We start from the raw sequence: 21137 nt of genomic DNA, 5'->3' as shown, positions 1-21137 counted from the left end.
CTTTCATTTTACAGAAAGCCCAGCAGTTAGGCTTTATCATCAGACAAGAATCAAGGTGTACATACACAGGTGAGTGACAAGTTTCTGCCGGGACCGGAGTCGCCCACTCACAGCAGACAGGTGTTGCCACCTGTTCCCTTCGTGTGAACACAAGACTGGACAAGGAACGTCACAGACACGTGACTGAGCGAAAACAGGGATACTGGTACCCAAACTGTGCTCACACCATGAACAAACAATGCAAGAAAAATGCCCACAGGAAAAGGCGTAGGAGGCAATACATTATTGACATGCCAGAGTCAGGAAAAGTGATTGTGGAGAAAGAACTCTCATAATCCCACTGGCTTTTTAAAATAATCATTACTATTTACTATGTGGCACCTTTTTATAGAATGACTAGTTTTCCAAATAGAATCTGTCGTGGTGTTTCCCCCTCTCCCCCGCCCCGTCCCCCACCCCCACACACCATCACAGTCCCTCCATGTACAGAGCTGCTGCAGTGGTCCTGGGAGAACAACTCCGCTAGAGAAGGGAGGGCGCTGTGTATACCCCTCCAGGTCACTCAGCGGAGGGGAGGGCGTCTGCACCTGGGATATGTCAGTGTGCGAAGGACACCGCGGCAGAGTAATAATATCACTTCTGGAGGCAGCACTGGGCTGCGAGAGACCTGCGAGGAAGCAGCGGGTCCCGTGGGACTTCGGGGTAATTTAATCAGCAGCACTTCAGCACCGCAGAAAGCAAGGGCAGAGACATAATAAAGTCAGCACGCAGCTCCTGCAGCTCTTCGGCTCAACCTGAGGGGGAAATACTACCGACTGGAGCGGGCCTCTCCACCTCGCACGGCTGCCATTTGGAACCATTTGGAACCGGGGAACTGTGTGTCATGGGAGCCGCCTGGGCACTGCAGGGTGTCTGACAGCATCCCTAGCCTCCACCACTCGGGACGCCACACTCCCCCAGTTGTGACAAAAATGTCTCCGGACAAAACTGCCCCTGTTCACTGGCCTACATCAACTGAAAAAGTTAGTTTGTTGACACGAGCCACTTGCTTCTGTACACACAATAAGGAGGTTAGCACAGGGCTGAGAGAGAAAAGGGGTGTAGGCTTCTTTTATGTAAAAATTAGAGGCCTGGTGCACGAAATTCGTGCACTCAGTGGGTGGGGAGTCCCTCAGCCCAGCCTGAGCCCTCTCGCAGTCCAGAAGCCCTCGGGGATGTCTGACTGACGGCTTAGGCACACTCCCCACTGTCAGTTAGACGTCCTTAGCACTGCCACGGAGGCAGGAGGCTCCCACCACCGCGCTGTGCTTGCCAGCCATGAGCCCGGCTTCTGGCTGAGGGAGGCTTCCCCTGTGGGAGTGTACTGCATTGAGCATCTGCCCCCTGGTGGTCAGTGCATGTCATAGCAACCGGTCGTTCCACTGTTTGGTCAATTTGCATATTAGCCTTTTATTATATAGGATGCTCTGTAAGGGTCACCAACAGACACTTCACGTGGAATGATAAATGACCAACCAAAACAAGGGAAAGGGCTCACCTCACTAGACACTAAATAAATACAAATTAGAACACTGAGATCCATTAGCAAAGAGTTAAAAAATGGTAACACAGGGTTCTCAAGGATATGGCAGTGCAGGTGAAAGTGAAAACTGGTGAAAAGTTATCAGATAAATCTAAACACGTGTCTGTAAAAGTTTATCAATGCATTACTTGTAGTAGCAGAAAAATGATAATAAGCTAAACATGCTCAGCAGGGGATTCATAACATCATTGTATTTGATACCATGTGGTCATTAAACATTAGTATATGGGCCTTTATGTTACATACTAGGATGTACATTATGGGATTGTTCTCAAGAGGAAAAAGTGCTCTCACTCCTGCCTAGAAAGTCACGAGGGAAGAGAAAAAGAACTGGGGCTTATTTCCAGGATGTTGATTTTAGATTACTTTCATCTTTACATATATCTGAATTATCTGAAATTTTTTATCTTTAGCATGAGCTCTTTAAAAATAGAAATAAAATCAATACTAAGGGCTCTGTCATCACCACCCTTCCCCCTGAGGGGCCAATCGATCCCCACCATGCAGGCTGTGTGACATCACCCCTGTGGGTGCAGACACAGACTTCCTGCCACCTCGTAACCCTGGGAGAGGCAGATGTGACCCCATTTCACAGAGGAAGGACCTGAGTGCCCGAGGTCATGCCATTAGTAAGAGGCAGTTATTTACGGCAAGGCAGAATTCTGCCTATGAGGACACTACACCGGCAGCATCTCCGTACATCTACAATCCTATATAATAAAAGGGCAATATGCAAATTGACTGAACAGTGGAACAACCAGTTGCTATGATGCTCACTGACCACCAGGGGGCAAACACTCAATGCAGGAGCTGCCCCCTGGTGGTCAGCGTGCTCCCACAGGGGGAGTGTGCTCAGCCAGAAGCCGGGCTGAGGGCTGGCAATGCAGTGGCAGTGGCGGGAGCCTCTCCCGCCTTCGCGACAGCACTAAGGACCCCTTGGGGGATGTCCGCCTGCCGGCTTAGGCCTGCTCCCCGTGGGCCTAAGCTGGCAGGTGGACATTCCCCAAGGGCTCCAGGACTGCAAGAGGGTGCAGGCCGGGCTGAGAGAACCCCCCATCCCCCAAGTGCACGAATATCATGCACCAGGCCTCTAGTTTATCTATAAATCTCAACGATGGAAAAATTCAATTATGTGACCCTCCCCAGAGTTCCTCTGCAGCTACACCAGCCAAGGTGCACCCCCAAGGCCCTCCACGTCAGTTTCTGGGAGCAGCGATCTGAAAGCCATATTCCTTGCTCTAAAGCCCTGTCCTCTGCTTCCTAAGAGCTACCGAGCTCACTCTGCAATGCCAGCTCCAGCCCGGCCAAGTCCAGGGCCATCCAGAGTCCCTGGCACCGTGGAGGCAGGACATCCTCTCCTCTAAACATGCCTATCTCAGCGCCCTTTCCTCACTTTACTGGTTGTTTCTTTGCCAGCAGATACATCTTATCTTTATGGCCTCAGCAAGGAACATAGTAATTAAGATTCAGAATTGGGGGGAAAGCTTTGAATTACCTATAGCCCCAAGCATGCAATACTTAATATTTTTTCTAAACAAAAGGTGTTTTTGTCCCTTCTTTGATCTTTTCCTAAAATTTCATTATGTATCATGCACTTTGCCAAGACGAGGCCTCTAATTCTAGAAACCCTCTGTCAGGGGAACCAGAAACCAACCAGGGATTGGAGAGGCGAGAGGTCCTGGGTGAGAAGGCCAGTCCAGGTCCTTTGGGTGACTTCATTATGTCCTCTACAGCACTGGGAGTTGCCAAAACGGTGAACACACCCCTAATTGACTTAAGTACAACAAACATATTCCAGGGCCAAGTGAAAATGACCTTTGGATTATCGGCCCAATTTGGCTATTTATGCCACCTCTCCCCTTTTTTGGCCTGGACGGCTGAAATCTATATGCTCTCAGGGGGGCTGTTTACAGATGAGTCAGCATTGGAGCTGATGAGAGTTGGTGAGAAGGACAGTGGACCAGGGCCCCAGATGAAGTTCTTGTTTTGGTTCAGTCATTAAATCTCAGCAGGGACTCTGGGAAGTCACTTCACCCCTGACTATTGCCTCATCCAGGAGGTGCAAACACAAGTGAGCTTAATTCTCTATCACAAGGCTATAGATACTGTTTGCAGAGGCATGGAAAATGCAAAGCATGCCAAGTCAATATTCAAGTACAAAGTCAACATCCATGGGTTAACCTGTGAGGAAACTCTTCTCACATTAAATCTATGTTATATTTCTCAAGAGTTAAAATCAGCTCAAAGGAGAGGCTGGTACCAGTGACCACAGAAAACAAACTCAAATCTCACACTGAGTTACAGAAAAACACCCGAGATGGTAAAACACCCAGACATGCACATTTCTTTCACGTATAGTTTGATTTAGCACCAACGAATACACAGAGAACCCAAAAAGTCCACTGCACATTAATTACATTTCTTGAGACCTAACATTTAAAAACAACTGCCAGACACACAGTTTGCCCTCAAAGAAAACTTATTTATCAGGACAAACCACTTTGGGAAGGTTAAGTATAAGAAGTAATAGGAGGTGGTGAAAGGAAATGGCCACTACATATTGCAGAAACATACTGGAAGGCAAACATGGCCCAAAGAAAAAGAAAAAAAAAGTCAAAAGCAGGTTATAAAATAGCGCTCTGCTCCAAGGTCAACAACTTGAACCAATAAAATGAAAAAACCTTGCCCAACCGCAGGTCAGTGTGTGACTCCAGGAAAGAGCTGTGCAGTAATGGAACTCCTGAGAGCAAAGAGGGATACTACTCAAGGGGCCTGTCGTGATCTGAGGACCAAACACTCCTGGCCTTGACCAGAGAGGTTTAGTGTTGTTCTGGAAACACAGGGCACACCTGGAGCATGTGGACCTGAAACCGCATGCCTGCGTTCATTCACTCGTCCCACTGAGGGTAGATGTTAAGTCTCTTACAGCTCCTTCCTAAGCAACTTGGGTTTTCTTCTCCCTCTTTGCGAATCATGGGGAAACTGCATGTCTGTACTTGTTACATCTCATGAAGCTGAAAGCAATAAAGGATGACCGCTTATGGCCAGTTGTAGATGTATCTCCACTGAGGAATCGCCTTAACACAGGGTTCCATGAGCGGGGAGGAGAGGAGGCTGCAGTGATTTTCCTGAGGCTCCTGCTGGACCACAACCAAGATGACCAGGCACTTCATAGGAAATGAGAACAAAATCCTCTGGAACAGCAAGTCAGACTCTCAGGTTAAAACGATGCTTGCCACAGGCATACATGTATCCCAGATCCCCCAGAAAAAATCTGAGAGCACATGGTAGCAGCTGCTGGAAACTTGGCGCTAGATGAGAATGGAACAGTATCTTTGAGATCTCAGACAGTTTTAGATGTCAGCATACGGTGTTCAGGGCCCACTCCTGAAGATGCTGTTAAAACAAAACCAGCCGAAACCGGTTTGGCTCAGTGGATAGCGCGTCAGCCTGTGGACTGAAAGGTCCCGGGTTTGATTCCGGTCAAGGGCATGTACCTGGGTTGCGGGCACATCCCCAGTGGGAGATGTGCAGGAGGCAGCTGGTCGATGTTTCTCTCTCATCGATGTTTCTAACTCTCTATCTCTCTCCCTTCCTCTCTGTAAAAAAAAAAATCAATAAAATATATTTAAAAAAATAAAACAAAAAAATAAAACAAAACCAAAATAACTACCTGGAGAGAACATGCATGTTCTAAGAGGCCACTTTATCTGGGTGAAGGGATGATTTAACTCATGAAACTAAAGAACATAAGAAAACAACCACCACAACAGTTTCCTTGAATATATTCAACTATCAAGGCAAGGCATTCTTCAATATAAAACATTATAATTTTCCCACTACTACAAAGAAATCCAATAAATAACTGTACAGTGAAGGGCCCCGATGAACCCTGTGAGTGACCCTGGGACCCCGAGCAGCTGCAATGGTGGAGGTGCCCACAGCACCAATCCCTCCGCAAGGTCGCCTGCAGTTTGGTCTTTTTCAAATGTGATCCGCTGGTGTTTCCAAGCTGCTTTATAGATCAGTCCCATCTGGTGAAGCCGGGCGGGGAGTGCAGCCCAAAGAGTACAGCCCAAGAAGTGGTCAAAGCCAAGGTTTCCGCACGACAACTCTCTTCTTCCAAGGGACTAGTGACCGCTGAGCCTGGCTTCAGACTAAGTGCTTTAGCCGCATGCGCTTGGAAAGTCTTCTGTGCCCATCACTGCGCCCATCACGCTGGGAAGAGCTCGGGAGGGCTCTCTCCATAGCAATACTTTGCTATGGGATCCCTATAGGTGTTCTCGTGCTGCACACTCTGTTGGCAAAAGGGAAGACAAGAGCTCCGTGAGAGAGCAGTCCCACACACCTCCCTTCAGAGCTGCCGAAGTCCAAGCGGGCTGCTGTCAGGCACTCCCTGCAGGAGCCTGGCCACATCCATCTCCAAATGTCACTAGCAGGCTCCCAGGCACTTTCTGGAACAAAGGCGAATGCTCAACGCAGAATGCCAATGAAGATCATGAAAATGGACATAACATCACTGCATGACTGTTTCTTTTTATGTACACAAGTGAGTTTCTAACAACCTCACTGCAACTCAGGACAACTAGTTTTTCTCAAATTATTTTATATTAGATTAAGGTCCAAAGGGTGTTTTGAACCTGACTCTGTGCTTCACAGAAATTTAGTCGCTGGTACTGAACCCTGAAAATATGGAGGAGATACATTTCAAATCGCTTTCATAAAGTTTTATGTATCTCTGGGTTTGGCACTTGGGCCAAATCCCACAATATCAGACAAGCCTTATTTGGCTGAGAAATAGGAAGTGTGATTTAAAACAAACACCCCAATGGCTAATTTTTCAGCAATTTGTTTTCATACAGGCAACTTGAGTTTTTGGCTAGTCTAGAGTTCATTAATTAGCCCAAGACCAATACTAAACATCTACACTGTAAGTACTAATCCAATTTGCAGACGTGTAGCCAAAAGCTTCTCTTTCTTGGGATACTGCTATATAAACAAATTGCCAACTAGGAAATATCTCTTTATAATAAAAAGACAGAAAATTTAGCATCTTCACTCACAACTGGAAATAACTTCTGGGTTTTATCAGTTAAAGAAAGAAAATATTTTGACTTTTCTGGCAACTCTCGGAATGAGAGAGAATCTGAATCAAAGTAAGTCACGTGTTCAGCCTTCCTCCACATTTCCTTTAAGGCCCATTCAAGTGGAAAGCTCTTCCAACAAAACAAGCCCACCAGGAATTTCTTCATGTTTTCAGATGCTCATTATAATCCCTGAAACATTTACCCGATGATGCTGGGTGCTCTAAGAGCAGACCAGAGACATAAAAAGTGGCGTAAAATCAAAAGGTGGACTACAGACAGACATCTGGCAAAGAGTACAAGAGTTCTAGAAAATGACAAATGAGTCAGTTATCTCAGACGAAGCCAGTACAATATTGGAGACACCATGAATAGAGGCCAGAAGAAGCGTGCTTGTATAACAAACACGTCGGTGATTTTTTAAAAAGACAGCCCCACAACAGCCCAACCACAAAAGCTGAGAGCCAAGGCCACAGTGATGGACTTCCAGACGCTTTCAGCAGCAGGTGCGATGTTCAGTGCCCAAAGAGCAAAGCATGTAATGACAGCATGCTGATGAGTATCGAGCTTGACGACCGACACATTACGCATGTATTTTTAAACACCACCTGCCCCTTCCCCTTGAATCCTAAAATAAACCATAACTCTGTCCCAGAACAAATTACTATTTACTCTCAATGAGTGGTTGCTGAAAAGCCTCAGTTCTGACAAAGGAACTTCTCTCAGAAACTGGACTATTAAGATTCCACCCAGATTTAAAAAATAATTTTAGGCTCCCACTTAAAAGTATAGACATGCCAATCAGATGGGGAGATGCAAGTTGATTAGACCTTGATTTAATATAAACATTTTACTTCTCTGACTTGTATAAATCTCATGCTGACATTCTAAACACTCATTCCACCAAAGCTTCATTTGAATCTCTTCTCCATTATCACTCATATCCTATGACATATCATAATCATACCTCCATGATCATACTTTCCCACCCACCCATCCTCCTACCCACTCAACCCCCAGCTAGAAACATCAGAGCTTCTGACCTGGGATGAGGTCCTGCATTTAGCCAAACACAATTCAAAGTGATCCTCCACTGCCATGAAGAGGTTCTGGAAGGCCACAGCTGCCCGGTTGAGGAAGCGCTCCAGGAGAAGTTGCTATGGAAACAAAAGTTAGTACCTATAATAAATTCCAGACTCAGCAGCACAAAAAGTAACCTTGGATATTTCTCCTAAACTAGAAGACTGCTGACGGGGTGGGGGTGGGGGTAAGAGTGAGGGAGGCAGCCAGCTCCAAGGGGAAAGAGCACTGGTATCTAATTCATCAGATATCTGATTAGCAAAACAATGGCCCAGTCTGCAAAAGAACCATTCAAGTCACTGGGAACCACCTCCTTCCTTGGAGACAAAGGCTACTTCACAGCAGTAACTCCTGACACCTACAAAGCTCCCTTCTAAGTTCTATTTTCAGAAGAACCCAATGCTCATCATAAAATAAAGGCAGAGAGAGGCGAGCAGATGCAGAACAAGGAGCAGCTCTCCATACCTTGTTGGGCTGCAGGCAGCAGGAAACGCAGTGCTCGTAAGCGCTGCAGCAGCCGTTGGTCAAGCAGCCATCACAGCAGTACTGCTTGGTGCCCGGGACGTTGACATTACAGCAGCCATTCACCAGCAAGTCCTTCCTTTCACAAACGTATCCTGCAAGTCAGAGACTACCCTGAGTATTAAACCAGCAGGGATCCCAACTCACTACCAGCCATGATCTGGACTCAGCAACGCATGCACTGTATGCAAAGATCAGAGACAGAATCTGGAGTCTAGAGAATCCTAAGCACCAAAGAGGTAGGAGAATCAGACACTATGTGATGAGGGCTTGCTTCTTACATGCCGTCCTTTAAAAACATGAGTTCCCACATTAGAAGTAGGCTCCAGCCTTACCTACCTAACACAACCTGTTATTCTGCTGCTGCGTGTTTGATTTACTCTCCATGTGAGGTCACGCCTGTGTTTTCCTATTCTAATCTAGGGGGAAAAGCCATTTTTTCATCTACACCTGCAGAAAAATGCCATTTTTTCAATACAAAAATCTAAAAATAGAAAAAGCCAAGGCATTAATTCCCAAAAGTGAAATCCTTCTAGATAAAAAAACAAACACCTGCCCCCTCCTTTTCGCAAGTATCTTTTAAATGCTTGCCATTTATTAAATGGTTTGGAAGATTTTTTTTTTAATTGTAGTTACACCTCACTTTTACAAACTGATTTAGGCTGTTTTCAAGTATACATACCAAGTGTTCAATTACCTCTCAGTATTGGGAAAAGGGAATCCTCTAATACCCAAGAAAGAAAAATCCTCCTAATTCCCTCCACTCCTCATAAATCCCATCATCTCTCCCAGCCAGCATGGCTGAGTGGTTGAGTGTCGACCTATGAACCGGTTCGATTCTCAGTCAGGGCACATGCCTGGGTTGTGGGCTAGATCCCCCGGGGGGGGAGGGGGGGTCGCGGTGCAGGAGGCAGCTGATCAATGACTCTCTCTCTCCCTTCCTCTCTGAAATCAATTAAAATATATTTTAAAAATATAAAATAATAAATAAATCCCATCATCTCTATACACACACTCCCTCCAACCCAGCCAATCCATGCTCAACTTTAAGGAATGAATCACCTTGCAAAAGTTAATTTATTGTTCAGAGTTGCTAAACAGACATTTCTCTACATCTTTCTGGGAGTGGGAACGAGGTATGTGAGAAGAAGTGGATGAGGGACACCACTTGGCCCTTGGGAAACTCCCAGATGTACACACAGCTCACAGATGCACACACAAGCCCACAGGTATATGCCCAGGCCCACAGGTCAGAGCAGCTGTCCATCCAAATTCCCCAGCTTCTTAACCCTCAGAGAATGAGACTTGGTGAAGTATACTGCTGTTTTCAGAAACTACTCTGGAAAACAAAGTCTGTGCAAATGTAGGAAGCACCAGGAACACAATGGAAGAAACTAAAAGAGCCCTCACTCACACTTGGAAAACTGGGGCTTACCTGGGAACTGGTGCTTTTCGTTACTTTAACTGTGCCATTCTGTCTTTAAATTAAGAGAGGATGATTCCAGCCCTAGCCGGTTTGGCTCAGTGGCTAGAGCATCGGCCTGCGGACCAAAGGGTCCCGGGTTTGATTCCAGTCGAGGGCATGTACCTTGGTTGCAGTTTCCTCCCTGGCCCGGGCCCTGGTTGGGGCTCGTGCAGGAGGCAACCAATCAATGTGTTTCTCTCACATCGATGTTTCTCTCCGTTTTTCCCTCTCTTTTCCACTCTCCTTAAAAAAATCAATGGGAAAATATCCTCGGGTGAGGATTAACAGAGAGAGAGAGAGAGAGAGAGAGAGAGAGAGAGAATGAATATGATGATGATGATTCCAATGCCATCACAAATGTTTCTGGGATTACAAGGATTATAAATATACAAACAAACAAAAAAATCCAAGTAAGCCAAAATGTTTCTTGAAATTCTGCCCCAAATGATAAATACACAGCAATTTTACCACTTCTGGGTCAGGAAGTTGTAAAATATAATGTGACCTACACTCCACTTGTTGAAATTATCTTTCTGCCCTTTTCTCTTTTCCACATTCTCAGTGTCAACATCAGGCCTTCTTTCTCTCCCCAGTGCTAACTGCCAGCAGCCTTGAAACCACAGGTCTTTCTAATTTCTGGTGAAAGAAAGCTCACCAAGATTTCACCTTTTCCATCATAAATCTAAGCATGCAAACATCATTTCCAACAAGGAATTCTGTAAGGTCACAACCGCAGAGTGTGTTGCTATTGACTGAGAAATTAACTTCTAACCTTTGAAAGTCTGAAATTCTAATTGGTTGTCTTATTTAATAAGGTGTTACCCTGGCAATATTCATTGTGACATCTGCTTCCTAAAAGGCATCAATTCCTGCAAGTTTTCTTCATTAAACTGTTTCTCCCTTCGCCCACACTCATGGAGGTAAAATATAATCTATGGCTCTTGAATTTTTAATTGCTTGATTCTTGGAACTTTTTACTTAATAAATCTGAGAATCTTTGTCTCACTCGAAATAATCAGAGGAAAATTATTCTTTGGCTAGCTACAAAATGACAAACTGTCATTCATAACCTAATATTAAATATTAAAGCCAAGGCATAGATGACATGTTTTCTCACTATAAGTGTCATAAAAAAAAAAAACAAAAAAAAAACACCAAAAAAACAGTTTATAAGAGAAAAAAACACTAAACTCCAAGTTCAGTCCTAGTCCCATGTCTGCCTGCTGACTAGCTGTTTCATCTTGTGGAAGTAACTTTATTCTGTTAAAAATAAAACACAGGTTATTTGCAATGTTATCTGCTTTTTCCTTGAGTTCCTTAACCTCTCAGTGCCTGTGTCTTCACCTACAAAGTGACAACACCTTTATAGGTATTATAGCAATAGCTGGACCTCGTGGGACTATTGCCAAAATCAAATGGGATAGTCAAGGAAAGCTTTCACCCAGTGCCCAGCACATATAAAGAGCTCAATTAAAGCAGGCTGAGGATTAGTGGGAGTCTCGCTTTGGGAAGACTGAGCCAGATTAGAGTTGTAAGAACTATAGCAGCTGTCTAATCCAACTACCTCACCAGCACAGGAATCACCTTTCTGTCTAAAAGGAAACAGAAAAGTCTGAGAGAAAGTACCAAAACAGACAACTATTTTAACTGTAAGAGTAACACATTTTGAATGTGCTTATAATTCACTTGAGATTACCCAATCAGTCATTAACAAATGCATTTCCTAAGTACCAATTATTATTCAAGTTACCGAAGAAAACTGAGCTCCTATTCTATAGAATTGACCAAGATGAGAAGAAAAGACGGGTGAGCTGTAAAGAGATTGGCAGGAAGTAGCAGAGGCACTGATGTGTGATAAAATGCTAAAACTCTAAGTTATAGGCACAAGGAGTTTCAGAGTTAGAATTATCAAAACAAGCTTCTCTGATGCTGAGGGGAACCTTGAACAATGAGTTAGGTCTGAAAGACAAAGAAGACATGAGAAATGTTGGAAATGAGCACGAAGGGAAAAGGCACATATACAATCCTTACTTAAAAACCCTAGGAATGGTGGCACCAGAGCACTTCACTGACTGAAGGAGGAGAAGGAAGCCAGCCTTACCTAGTTCGTCGGTGATGAGGTGCTTCCCTTGGATGGAATTCCGGCACTGGTTGCTGGGCCGACTGCTATTGCCCAAATTAAACTGCACTTTCCACAGAATGGGCTGATCATGGTCTTGCACCTGGAGGAGATTCCGATCTCTCACTGCCCTCTCCTCCTACAAAGAGACCATAAAAGAAAAGATTAAAGTATCATTTCTTATCTTTTCACCAATTTTTTCATAGAAATAGCAACAGAACAGACACAATTTTTAAAAAGCTTGCACAAGAATCTGCATTCCCCTGGTATGAGCAAAATCTGAGCCAAAGTCACAAAATCAAATGCAGAAAAATAAATTAGGGCTATGCTATGCTTCACAACTGGAGTTCTTACATGAATGCCCCTTGATTACGTGCACATTATAAATAGGTATAAAAGTGTTAGAGTTGAGATAACAGTATGGCAAGGTATACTACAAGCTATTAACATGGAAGGGACATAAGTGATTAACAGCTTTTAGCATTTTTGGAATATTTTTGTTTTTAAAATGATAAAAACATTATTTAAAAACATAATTATCATTAACAATATGAGACACTAAGGGATCTACAGAAGCGCTCTACTAGCCTTGAAAGTTTCCTGTAAATCTATAATTATTCCAAAATAAAAAGTTTATTTTAAAAAAAACATAATTGCCCTAGCCCCGTGGTCGGCAAACTGCGGCTCGTGAGCCACATGCGGCTCTTTGGCCCCTTGAGTGTGGCTCTTCCTAAGCCTTAGGAGTACCCCAATTAAGTTAATAACAATGTGCCTACCTATATGGTTAAAGTTTAAACAATTTGGCTCTCAAAAGAAATTTCAATCGTTGTACTGTTGATATTTGGCTCTGTTGACTAATGAGTTTGCCGACCACTGCCCTAGCCGATTTGGCTCAGTGGATAGAGTGTTATCCCGTGGATTGAAGGGTCCTGAGCTCGATTGTGGTCAAGGGCATGCGGCAGAGCAACATTGAACAGACTGTCAAACTACAGTGGGAAGCCTGGGGCGGGTTTGGGGGGGGGGGGGGGGGGGATTAATAGATCAACCGAAGGACTTACATGCATGCATAGAAGATTAACCAATGGACACAAGACACGGGGGGGGGGGGGGGGGGGGGGGGGGCGGGGCGGGGGAATGTCAAGGGGGGGAAAAAAAAGGAGACATATGTAATACTCTTTGTAATACTTTAAGAAATAAAAATTATAAAATAAAAAAAAGATATTAGTTGTATGTGGAGAGAAAACAAAGGAAATATGTTTGGGGAGATTTAAAAAGGGATTGCATTTATTCTATTATGTTCTTATTGTGAACAAATTAATATTAATTCTAAGTGCTTGATTTATTCTATGTATATATCTAAAATGTAATGATAATACTAAAATAACCAAAGAAAACTGTTGGCCACACCTCCAATCTTATACAATAATTTTTATGAATGCACATAAAGCATACAGAATTTTAATATAAAAAAATAAAATAAATAAAAGTTTTTTTTGAGAAAAAAAAAGGGGGGGGGCATGTTCCTCAGTTGCAGGCTTGATCTCCAGCCTTGGTTGGGAGGCAACCAATCAATGTATCTCTCTCACATCAATGTTTCTGTGTGTCTCTCCCACTCCCTTCCACTCTCTCTAAAAATCAGTGGAAAAATATCCTGGGGTGAGGATTAACAACAACAAAAAAACACAACAACATAATTACCAACATTAAAGACAAAAATTGTCCACAATCCCATCACTTACATAAAGTGCTATCTATTTTTGCATATTAACTTCTAGCCTTCTGACCCTGACATTTACACTTACAAATGAGGATGCTTGGCATTCAGCGCTTCTTGACACTAATTAGATGGTAAACCATTCAAGCAGCTACATTATCTCGAGAATCACATTTTAAGGCTACATAATAATCCATCATGTTGATGTGCCATAATTTGTAAACATATCCTCTACAGATCAACATTTAGCCCATTCTTGACTTTTGTTATCAGATAGCAATGCAATAGAAATGTAGTTTTTATTTATTCTCTTGAATAAATAAATAAATAGTACTTCTACAAATTATTATAAGTAGTCATGTCATACAGTGCCAAATAACTTCCCTGAAGTTATTCATACACCAATTGTAATATTACCAGCATTTACATAAGATAGTGTTTACAATTTACCACGCCTCACCAGGACTGGATTGTGTTCTTCAAATTACTAGTGTGAAACGATCCTTCAAGGTGGCTTTCATTTCTACTCTGCCCCTCCCTCCTGCTTCTTTTAAAGGAAAGAACTGGCACCAGCAGGAACAGGATGGGTTATGCAAAAACAACATCTGTGTTCTTCGGGTGCAAGAAGAGGAGCTAAATGCAGAAGCCTTGGGAACTAGGGCAAATCACTTAGGTGCACACTGCCTAACTACCTGTGAATTCATACTCCTCTGCTCTGCTGGGACCTATCAGTTAACTGCATAATCAAGCTACGTGCAAACTAAACTGAGCGTCAAATGCTACCCTAGATAAATTAACAGCCATAAGGACTGTTAAGAGGCTGGTCAAAGTACAGTAAACTGGCTCTCACAAGGTTAAAAGTGCTCTTAACATTACTCTCAAACTATCCTGTTATTCTTCCTGAGGGAAAAAAAACACACAAGAGTTCATGGACAAGTGCATCCCAGAAGGACCTCTTCCACATAACTACATTCCTGGTAAACAGGAAGGCAATTCTCCCAGCACTTGATTTTCCAAACATGAATATTCAAGACCTTGCCAAAAGGATTAGATAAGAGCTGTACAATCAAAAAGATTGTACAGAGATTGTGTAAGATAGCAATGGTAATGAATTAGTACATGTTCACTTGTGTGAAAGTCTAGTCACGCAAAGGGTGTGAAGGGGCACTGACGGATTCCTTTATCGGATAAGTACTTTTAAACCTTTCTCCAAGTGTTCCACCTACTCTATTAGGTTGTCTCAATTTTACACGTGTGTGTGTGTGTGTGTGTGTGTGTGTGTATACACACTTTTTTTATTCATTCAAAGATTTCAAGATGGTACAATGCATTAAGGAAATAGAGACAAAAGTAGCCAGGTTCTCTAATCCCAAAGAGCCTTCAGAGCAGTTGATAAAGAGGTTTCAGAAATCAGTGCAACCAACCACCACCAATGTCCACAGGGACTACACTGGGATACAAAGAAAAGAGCGGGAACAAAAAGGAACAAACATGCTCACAAGAACTTTCTTCATAAACTGTTAAGGAGCTATAGAAATGCTTTCATTGCTCATATGTTACTTAACCTAGTTTTAACACTTGGAGTGAGGGAAACGAGTTAAGTCGGCTCGCGTGAATTGCGCGTACTCCGCGGGAGCCGTCTTAACTCGGTTCATATAGATTTGCGGTGGAGTGCGGGAAACGTGTAAACTCGGGCCGATTGTAACTGCGTATTACCAAATATTTGTTTGTTTGCCGTTCACAAAGATACCTACCTGCGTATGCGAACCGTTTCATACCCATTGGGGTAATAGGTATCATAAAAATCCCTGATTTTGCGCGGGAAACCTAAATAATTGCCCGCGCCATCTTATATTTTGGCGGGAAATTCACCCCACACCGGAGTGTTAAAGGGGGGATATTAATAACTGTCCTGTCTATTTTTCAGGGGTCATCATAAGGGTCAAATGAGATAAATGTTCCATTTACGTAGACAAGCACTTAAACAGAAGGCATTGCTATTAAAAGATTTGCTTGTTTCTCAAAAGAAAAAGGGGGGGGGCGAGTAAAACGTCTAATATTTGGGGAGTGAATGCCTCAATATGGCCTAATCAAGGAAAATTTTAATTAAAAAACTGTACTTAAAAAGCACTTTTAAAGATGGATACAATGCACATATGAAAAGTAAAGAAACAGTATGCCAAATTACATTTTAAAAATATGAAAAATGAAGAAGAAAATATGCCCAGGTATCATCAGTGACTCCCTCTGGTTGGTGAGACTGCTAGTAGTGTTCCTCCTCTACCCTGGGCTGATCAGTGGAAAGCAAAAAACAGATTAGCAACTCCCTCTTATGACTTATTACACTTTACTTTAGACAGTATCTAACTTGGCACCAATTTACATAGTTAATTACTTTCAAGCTGAAGGCATGAATGTTTTCAAGGAGTTACGCAAATACCTGAGATATTCAGAAACTGTTCCACTTGAACAAGTCTAAGACCATTTCCTTACAAGTAAGGACCCTTCTGACTCCAAGATTGGGATTTCTGTCATCTCAGCTCACACACGCAGCATTAGGCCCACCCTGCCGCTCTATCATGGCATCTTGCCTCATTTCCTTCGTATCATACATCATTGTCTGAAATAACTTTGCTTTTTTGCCACTTCTCCCCCCGACCCACCCCCGCAGAACAGAGGCTCTTGGAGAGGAAGGCTTTTCTGCTTTGCTCTTCACTGTATCTCCATCATCCAGCAGACAGTGCCTTAGCAACACAGCTGGTGCTCACTGAACATTTGTTAAATAACTGTGCCCAAGTCACCTGGCACCACTCACCGTTCCCAATCCTCTCCCCCAGTGGCATCCCTGCCATTGTCACTAATTTCTCCTGCACTCCCATCTCTGTAATTTAAACTATCCCCCAAAGCATTAATTAACATGAAAACCAAAGAAATGAGGAATTCAAAGCAGTAGAGGATAATCCACGATTCTCTAGGCACAAGCACCACCTCTACTCCAGCAGTGCCTGGTCTCACTGCAGCAGAGCTCAGATCCCAGGGAGCTGGGAAGTTGTCCACATCCTCTTCTCAACGTATCCTAACCTCTCCCACCCCACTTGTTCCCTGTCACCACCTCCACGTTCCAGATGAAGACACTGAGGCTAGGCCAAATGAAGCAGACCCCCAAGTCACCTAGTTCGGAGTGGCAGACACCAAAACTGCAGCGGAGAGCGAAGCAGGAGCAGCACACACAAACATGCATAAGGGAGAATGTCAGACAAGTTTTTGGTCCCAAGGATCGTTCATACTCCTAAAAATTACTGAAGACCCCCAATATGTGGGTTTATAAGAATTATAGCCATTGATATTTATCATATTGGAAAGTAAAACAAATTCCTAAAATACGTGTTTTCAATACATTATTTTTTATTCATTTAACAATAACAATGAACCCATTACTATTACATGTCAACCATTTTTGTTGTGTAAAGATATTTAGTGAGAAGAGAAAATGTTTTTACATTTCTGCAGATCTTTTCAGTGTCTGGCTTAAAGGAAGACAGCTGGATTCTCATATGACCCCCTGCATTCAATCTGCTGCAGTATGTTGTTCAGGCTGAACCACCTGAAGAAAACCTACCTCACACAGATGTGCAGTTGGAAATAGGAGGAGCATTTTAATGGCTTTTCCAGATAACTATGGACACTCTTCTTTGATGCTACGTCAGATCTTGACAAGCATAGTAGCTTCTTAAAAGTTCACTGCAAATGGTGCAACCACTTTTGAAAACAGTCTGGCAGTTCTTCAAAAAGTTAAACATAAAGTCACCATATGACCTAGCAATCCCATTCCTAGGACCAAATCCAAGAGAACTGAGAACGTATTTCCAAACAAAACCGTGTACACCGATGCACATAATAGCATTATTTATAATAGCCAAAAGGTAGAAACAACCGAAGTGTCCATCAACTGACAAATGGAAAAAAACAAAACATGGTAGATGCATACCAGGGAATATTATTCGGACACAAAAATGAAGTAGTAGCACATGCTACAACATGGATGAATCCTGAAAACACAGGCTTCTAACCGAAAGAAACCAGACACAGAAGACCACAGACTATAAGAGTCCATTTATGTGAAGTGTCCAGAATAGGCAAATTCACAGAGACAGAAAGTTGACTGAGTGGTTGGCAGGGGCTGACTGGCAGGCATAGAAGGTTACAGCTCAAGTGTTTGTTTTACTTAGTTTTTGTTAGGCTGCGGGGAAAATCTGCAAAACAAAAATTCTGTCAATAGTTTTAAAGAAATCACAATCATCACCCCCATCAAAAAAAAAAAATCTAAACCCTGTCATAATTTACAGGTTTTAAAAAGACACATTGTAACACTGTAATTTTTAAAAAATGAGCAAGGCACCAGCCCAGAATGACTCTGTTGAGCGTCGTCCCATGAACTGAAAGTCCCAGGTTCAATTCCTGGTCAGGGCACATGCCAGGGTTGTGGGCTTGATCCCCGTGGTGGGCATGTAGGAGATAGCTGACTGATGTTTCTCTTTCTCTCTCTCCCCCCTCTCTTTAAAATCAATAAAGATGTATTTTTTACAAAAATGAACAAGGTGCACTGGAGTACTTAAAAGGAGGTTGTAAAGGAGGTCAGAATGGACAGCATCTGACCAGTAGGAATGTGTCCGATTGAGAAGAAAAGAAAAGTCATCCCAATTAAAAAGACTCAGCCCGGCCAGCATGGCTCAGTGTCAACCTATGAACCAGAAGGTCATGGTTTGATTCCCGGTCAAGGCATATGCCCGGGTTGCAGGCTCCATCCTCAATGTGGGGCGTGCAGAAGGCAGTTGATCAACTTCTCTCTCTCTCTCTCTCTCTCTCTCTCTCTCTCTCTCTGAAAGCAACAAAAATATTTTTTTAAAGACTCATTTGTTTCAATATTTGAGTCCCCATGAAGGGCCTGGCAGAATTCTATGGGCTGGGATTCTATGAAGAACACAATTCTCTGTTCTCAAGAAAATTACACTCTAGAAGGGACAGATCAGCAAGTAAATGAGCAAGAAATGTCCAGTTCCTAACACAAAGGAAATAAAGCAGGACTATGGGCGAAGGGGAAGACATTTAGATTGTGTCACCTCGTGTGGCCTGAGGCAGTCACATTCAGTCTGACCTGAAGTGACATAAAAGAGTCACCACGATCCTGGAACAGTCTGGAGCTTGTCCAGTGCAGCAAGAACCCAAAAAACTTACCACCCCCATTGCTAGGACAAGAAAGGAAGCACAGGCCTGCTGGTGGCTACCACATGGTCCAGACAGGGATGAAGGCAGCCTGACTTAAGGTGGCAGCAGTGACAATTAGGAGAAACAAGTAAGTTCAGGAGACGCAGTGGAGGCAGGAGATGATAAAATTTAGGGTTTTCTGGACAGGCCCAGACTGGAGTTATGAACTGGGATCTCAAGAGCATACATACAGCTTGCACTTGGGCAATGATGCCGGCGATCACCTGGGCCAGGTAGGGAGGAGGCCGAGGTCTGAGTTCTGGCTCACTTGAAGCTCTCAGAGGCCCACCAGCCAGAGAAGGGACAGCACGTGACCACGAGAAGCTGCCTGGGAGGTGGCAGAAAACACCTAAGCCCTGACCGGTTTGGCTCAGTGGACAGAGCATCGGCCTGCGGACTGAAGGGTCCCGGGTTCGATTCAGATCAAGGGCATGTACCTTGGTTGCAGGCACATCCCCAGTAGAGGGTGTGCAAGAGGCAGCTGGTCGATGTTTCTCTCTCATCCATGTTTCTGACTCTCTATCCCTCTCCCTTCCTCTCTGTAAAAAAAAAAAAATCAATAAAATATATATTTTTTTAAAAAAAGAAAACACCTAAGTTCCCGTGAATGTCACCCACATGTCTCGGTCAACGATAGACGCTTAAACCCTGGGCCTGTCTGCCTACACTTCCCTGCCTTCCCTTTTCCAGGCTCCCCCGCGACCCGCTAAAACTTGGGGGTGACCAAAACCGTTTATTTATTTCCCGCTCGTTGCTATGTTTTATGCATGAACTTGCCCCTTGAGGGTGAAAAGGGGGTCTCTTGATAACTAGAACACCTCGGGGTCGGGTCACCCTTTCTAGAAACCCTAAGGCTCAAGTCGGACTCTGAACACACCCCGCTGCTGCTTTGGGTAACACTTCCTATGAAGCGCCCTGCCTTGTCTCCCTAAGTTCGCACGTGGCGTTCAATCTGAGGAGGTGGGAGGCGGAGAGAAGACTGCGCTCACGCGATGCACAGAAAGGACGCCCCCACGGCGAGTCTCCCGGGGGGACCACCGCGCCCCGAGCTGAACGGAACGCGGACACGCAGCGCCGGCCCCGCAGCTCGGCTACTTGCCGGCCCCGCTGGCTGCTCTCGGGGGCTCGGTTTCCCGCTGTCACCCGGGGCCGCCCTCCGCCCCCAGGACAGCCGCGAAGATGCGGTGAAGAAGGCTCGCCGGCGGGGCAGGGAGGAAGCGGGCGGGGGCGACTGGGGTAATAACCACCGGCGCCAGCTGGGGCCACAGCCCGGGGTCCGAGGCCCCGGAGCTGGCCGAGCAGCGCCTTCTCACCCATCACCCCCGCCGGAGCGGTCCCTCCGCCCGGCCTCGGTCCTGGGCAGGAAGGCCCACCTCCCCGGGCACCGGAGCGGCGCGGCTGCCAGGCAGCTCCCCCACGTGGGGAGGGAGCCGGGCGGCCGGGAGAGCGGCCCGCGCGCGGCGCCCGGAGCAAACGCGGGGCAGCGAGAGGCCACTCACCTGCTTGAAGGTGCTGGTGAGGAAGTAGACGAGCGAGAGCCCGAAGACCAGGGCGAGCACCCACCGCTTCCGCAGGAGCCGGCGCCACACCATGGCCGCCAGGTTCACCATGCCGGCGCGGACGCGGGGCGCGGCGGCCGGGGCGCGGAACGGGGCAGGCCCGGAACCCGGGCGGCATGGCCCCTACGCGGGGGGCAGCCCCATTCCTCACGCCGGGCGCCGGCCCCGCGGCCCTCAGCCCAGCCAGCTCCCGACAGCCACCCCGCGCCGCCTCACGTGACCACGTCCTAAGTCCCGCCTTCACGAGCCTTGCGATTTCACCGGGCCTCGTTCGGCCTCATTGCCATTGGTCCCTGCAGATATGCGAATTCCTATTGGCTGAATCCCGGAAAGGGGGCGGGCAATCATGTGCGTGCGGCGGGAGTAGCTGTGCCGGGCTCCTAGCGCCCAGCCAGTCAACCCTGGAGAGAATCCTGTCAGAGGCCGGAAGCCCTCGAAAGTCACGTGCTCCCAGGGCTGCACGAATGATTGGCTGGGAAGGACATGAATGATGCCGCTGTGATTGCTGAATCGTCTGGGCAGGTAAAGAGAGAAAGCGTTGGTTTTGTTTTTTGCTTTTTGGTGTGTGTTTTTTTTCCTATGGTCCGTGTAGACTCTAGGGCGTTTTGCGTTGAACGTTGGCTGCAGGAATGAAAAACGCTCCCGGCATTGTACCCAGTGCACCTGCCAGCTTCCAATGCGATTAACGCAGGAGATGCTCTCCTGCATGCATTTCGCTGCAGTCAGGTAAAGGTGTGGGGGCCTAAC

At 45.2% G+C, this 21137-nt stretch overlaps 2 protein-coding genes across 4 annotated transcripts in view; one reads left to right on the top strand and one right to left on the bottom strand.

Annotated features, from left to right (window-relative positions):
• Nucleotides 1–5350: 5350 nt before the first annotated feature.
• SPRING1 (SREBF pathway regulator in golgi 1) lies at nucleotides 5351–20601 on the bottom strand. Of its 2 annotated transcripts, XM_070399441.1 has the most exons (5): nucleotides 20331–20538; nucleotides 11835–11991; nucleotides 8212–8363; nucleotides 7710–7823; nucleotides 5351–5879 (listed from the first exon to the last, which is right to left on the bottom strand). In XM_070399441.1, exons 1-5 carry the CDS (start codon nucleotides 20439–20441, stop codon nucleotides 5796–5798), a joined length of 618 nt encoding a protein of 205 aa, XP_070255542.1. In that variant the 5' UTR covers nucleotides 20442–20538; the 3' UTR covers nucleotides 5351–5795. The 2 variants fall into 2 exon arrangements, with proteins under 2 accessions (XP_070255542.1, XP_070255543.1); XM_070399442.1 differs by lacking the exon at nucleotides 11835–11991 and having other exon boundaries at nucleotides 20331–20601.
• A 251-nt stretch (nucleotides 20602–20852) lies between these two features.
• The window catches only part of RNFT2 (ring finger protein, transmembrane 2), a 50731-nt gene continuing 50446 nt past the window's right edge, over nucleotides 20853–21137 (top strand). Inside the window, exon 1 of one of the 2 annotated variants that reach the window (XM_070399741.1) lies at nucleotides 20853–20912. The gene's annotated coding sequence lies outside the window, so the exon portion shown is untranslated. Of the gene's footprint in view, nucleotides 21117–21137 lie in introns of both variants that reach the window. The other variant, XM_070399742.1, reaches the window with a different exon arrangement.

The sequence above is a fragment of the Myotis yumanensis genome, unplaced genomic scaffold (assembly GCF_028538775.1).
Source record: "Myotis yumanensis isolate MYYU_CA2020_CCGP unplaced genomic scaffold, mMyoYum1.0.hap1 SCAF_19, whole genome shotgun sequence".
NCBI classification, from domain to species: Eukaryota; Metazoa; Chordata; class Mammalia; order Chiroptera; family Vespertilionidae; genus Myotis; species Myotis yumanensis.
The sequence above is the reverse complement of the archived record's forward strand: the minus strand, read 5'-3'. Positions and strand labels throughout refer to the sequence as shown.

What these genes read in the sequence shown, in the direction of transcription:
- SPRING1 (XM_070399441.1), bottom strand. Translation starts at nt 20,441, where the DNA reads ATGGTGAACCTGGCGGCCATGGTGTGGCGCCGGCTCCTGCGGAAGCGG. An exon ending in TCACCAGCACCTTCAAGCAG is followed by an intron (nt 11,992 to 20,330) that starts GTGAGTGGCCTC and finishes GTCTCTTTGTAG; the next exon opens with GAGGAGAGGGCAGTGAGAGA. An exon ending in AATGCAGGACCTCATCCCAG is followed by an intron (nt 5,880 to 7,709) that starts GTCAGAAGCTCT and finishes TTTTGCCAACAG; the next exon opens with AGTGTGCAGCACGAGAACAC.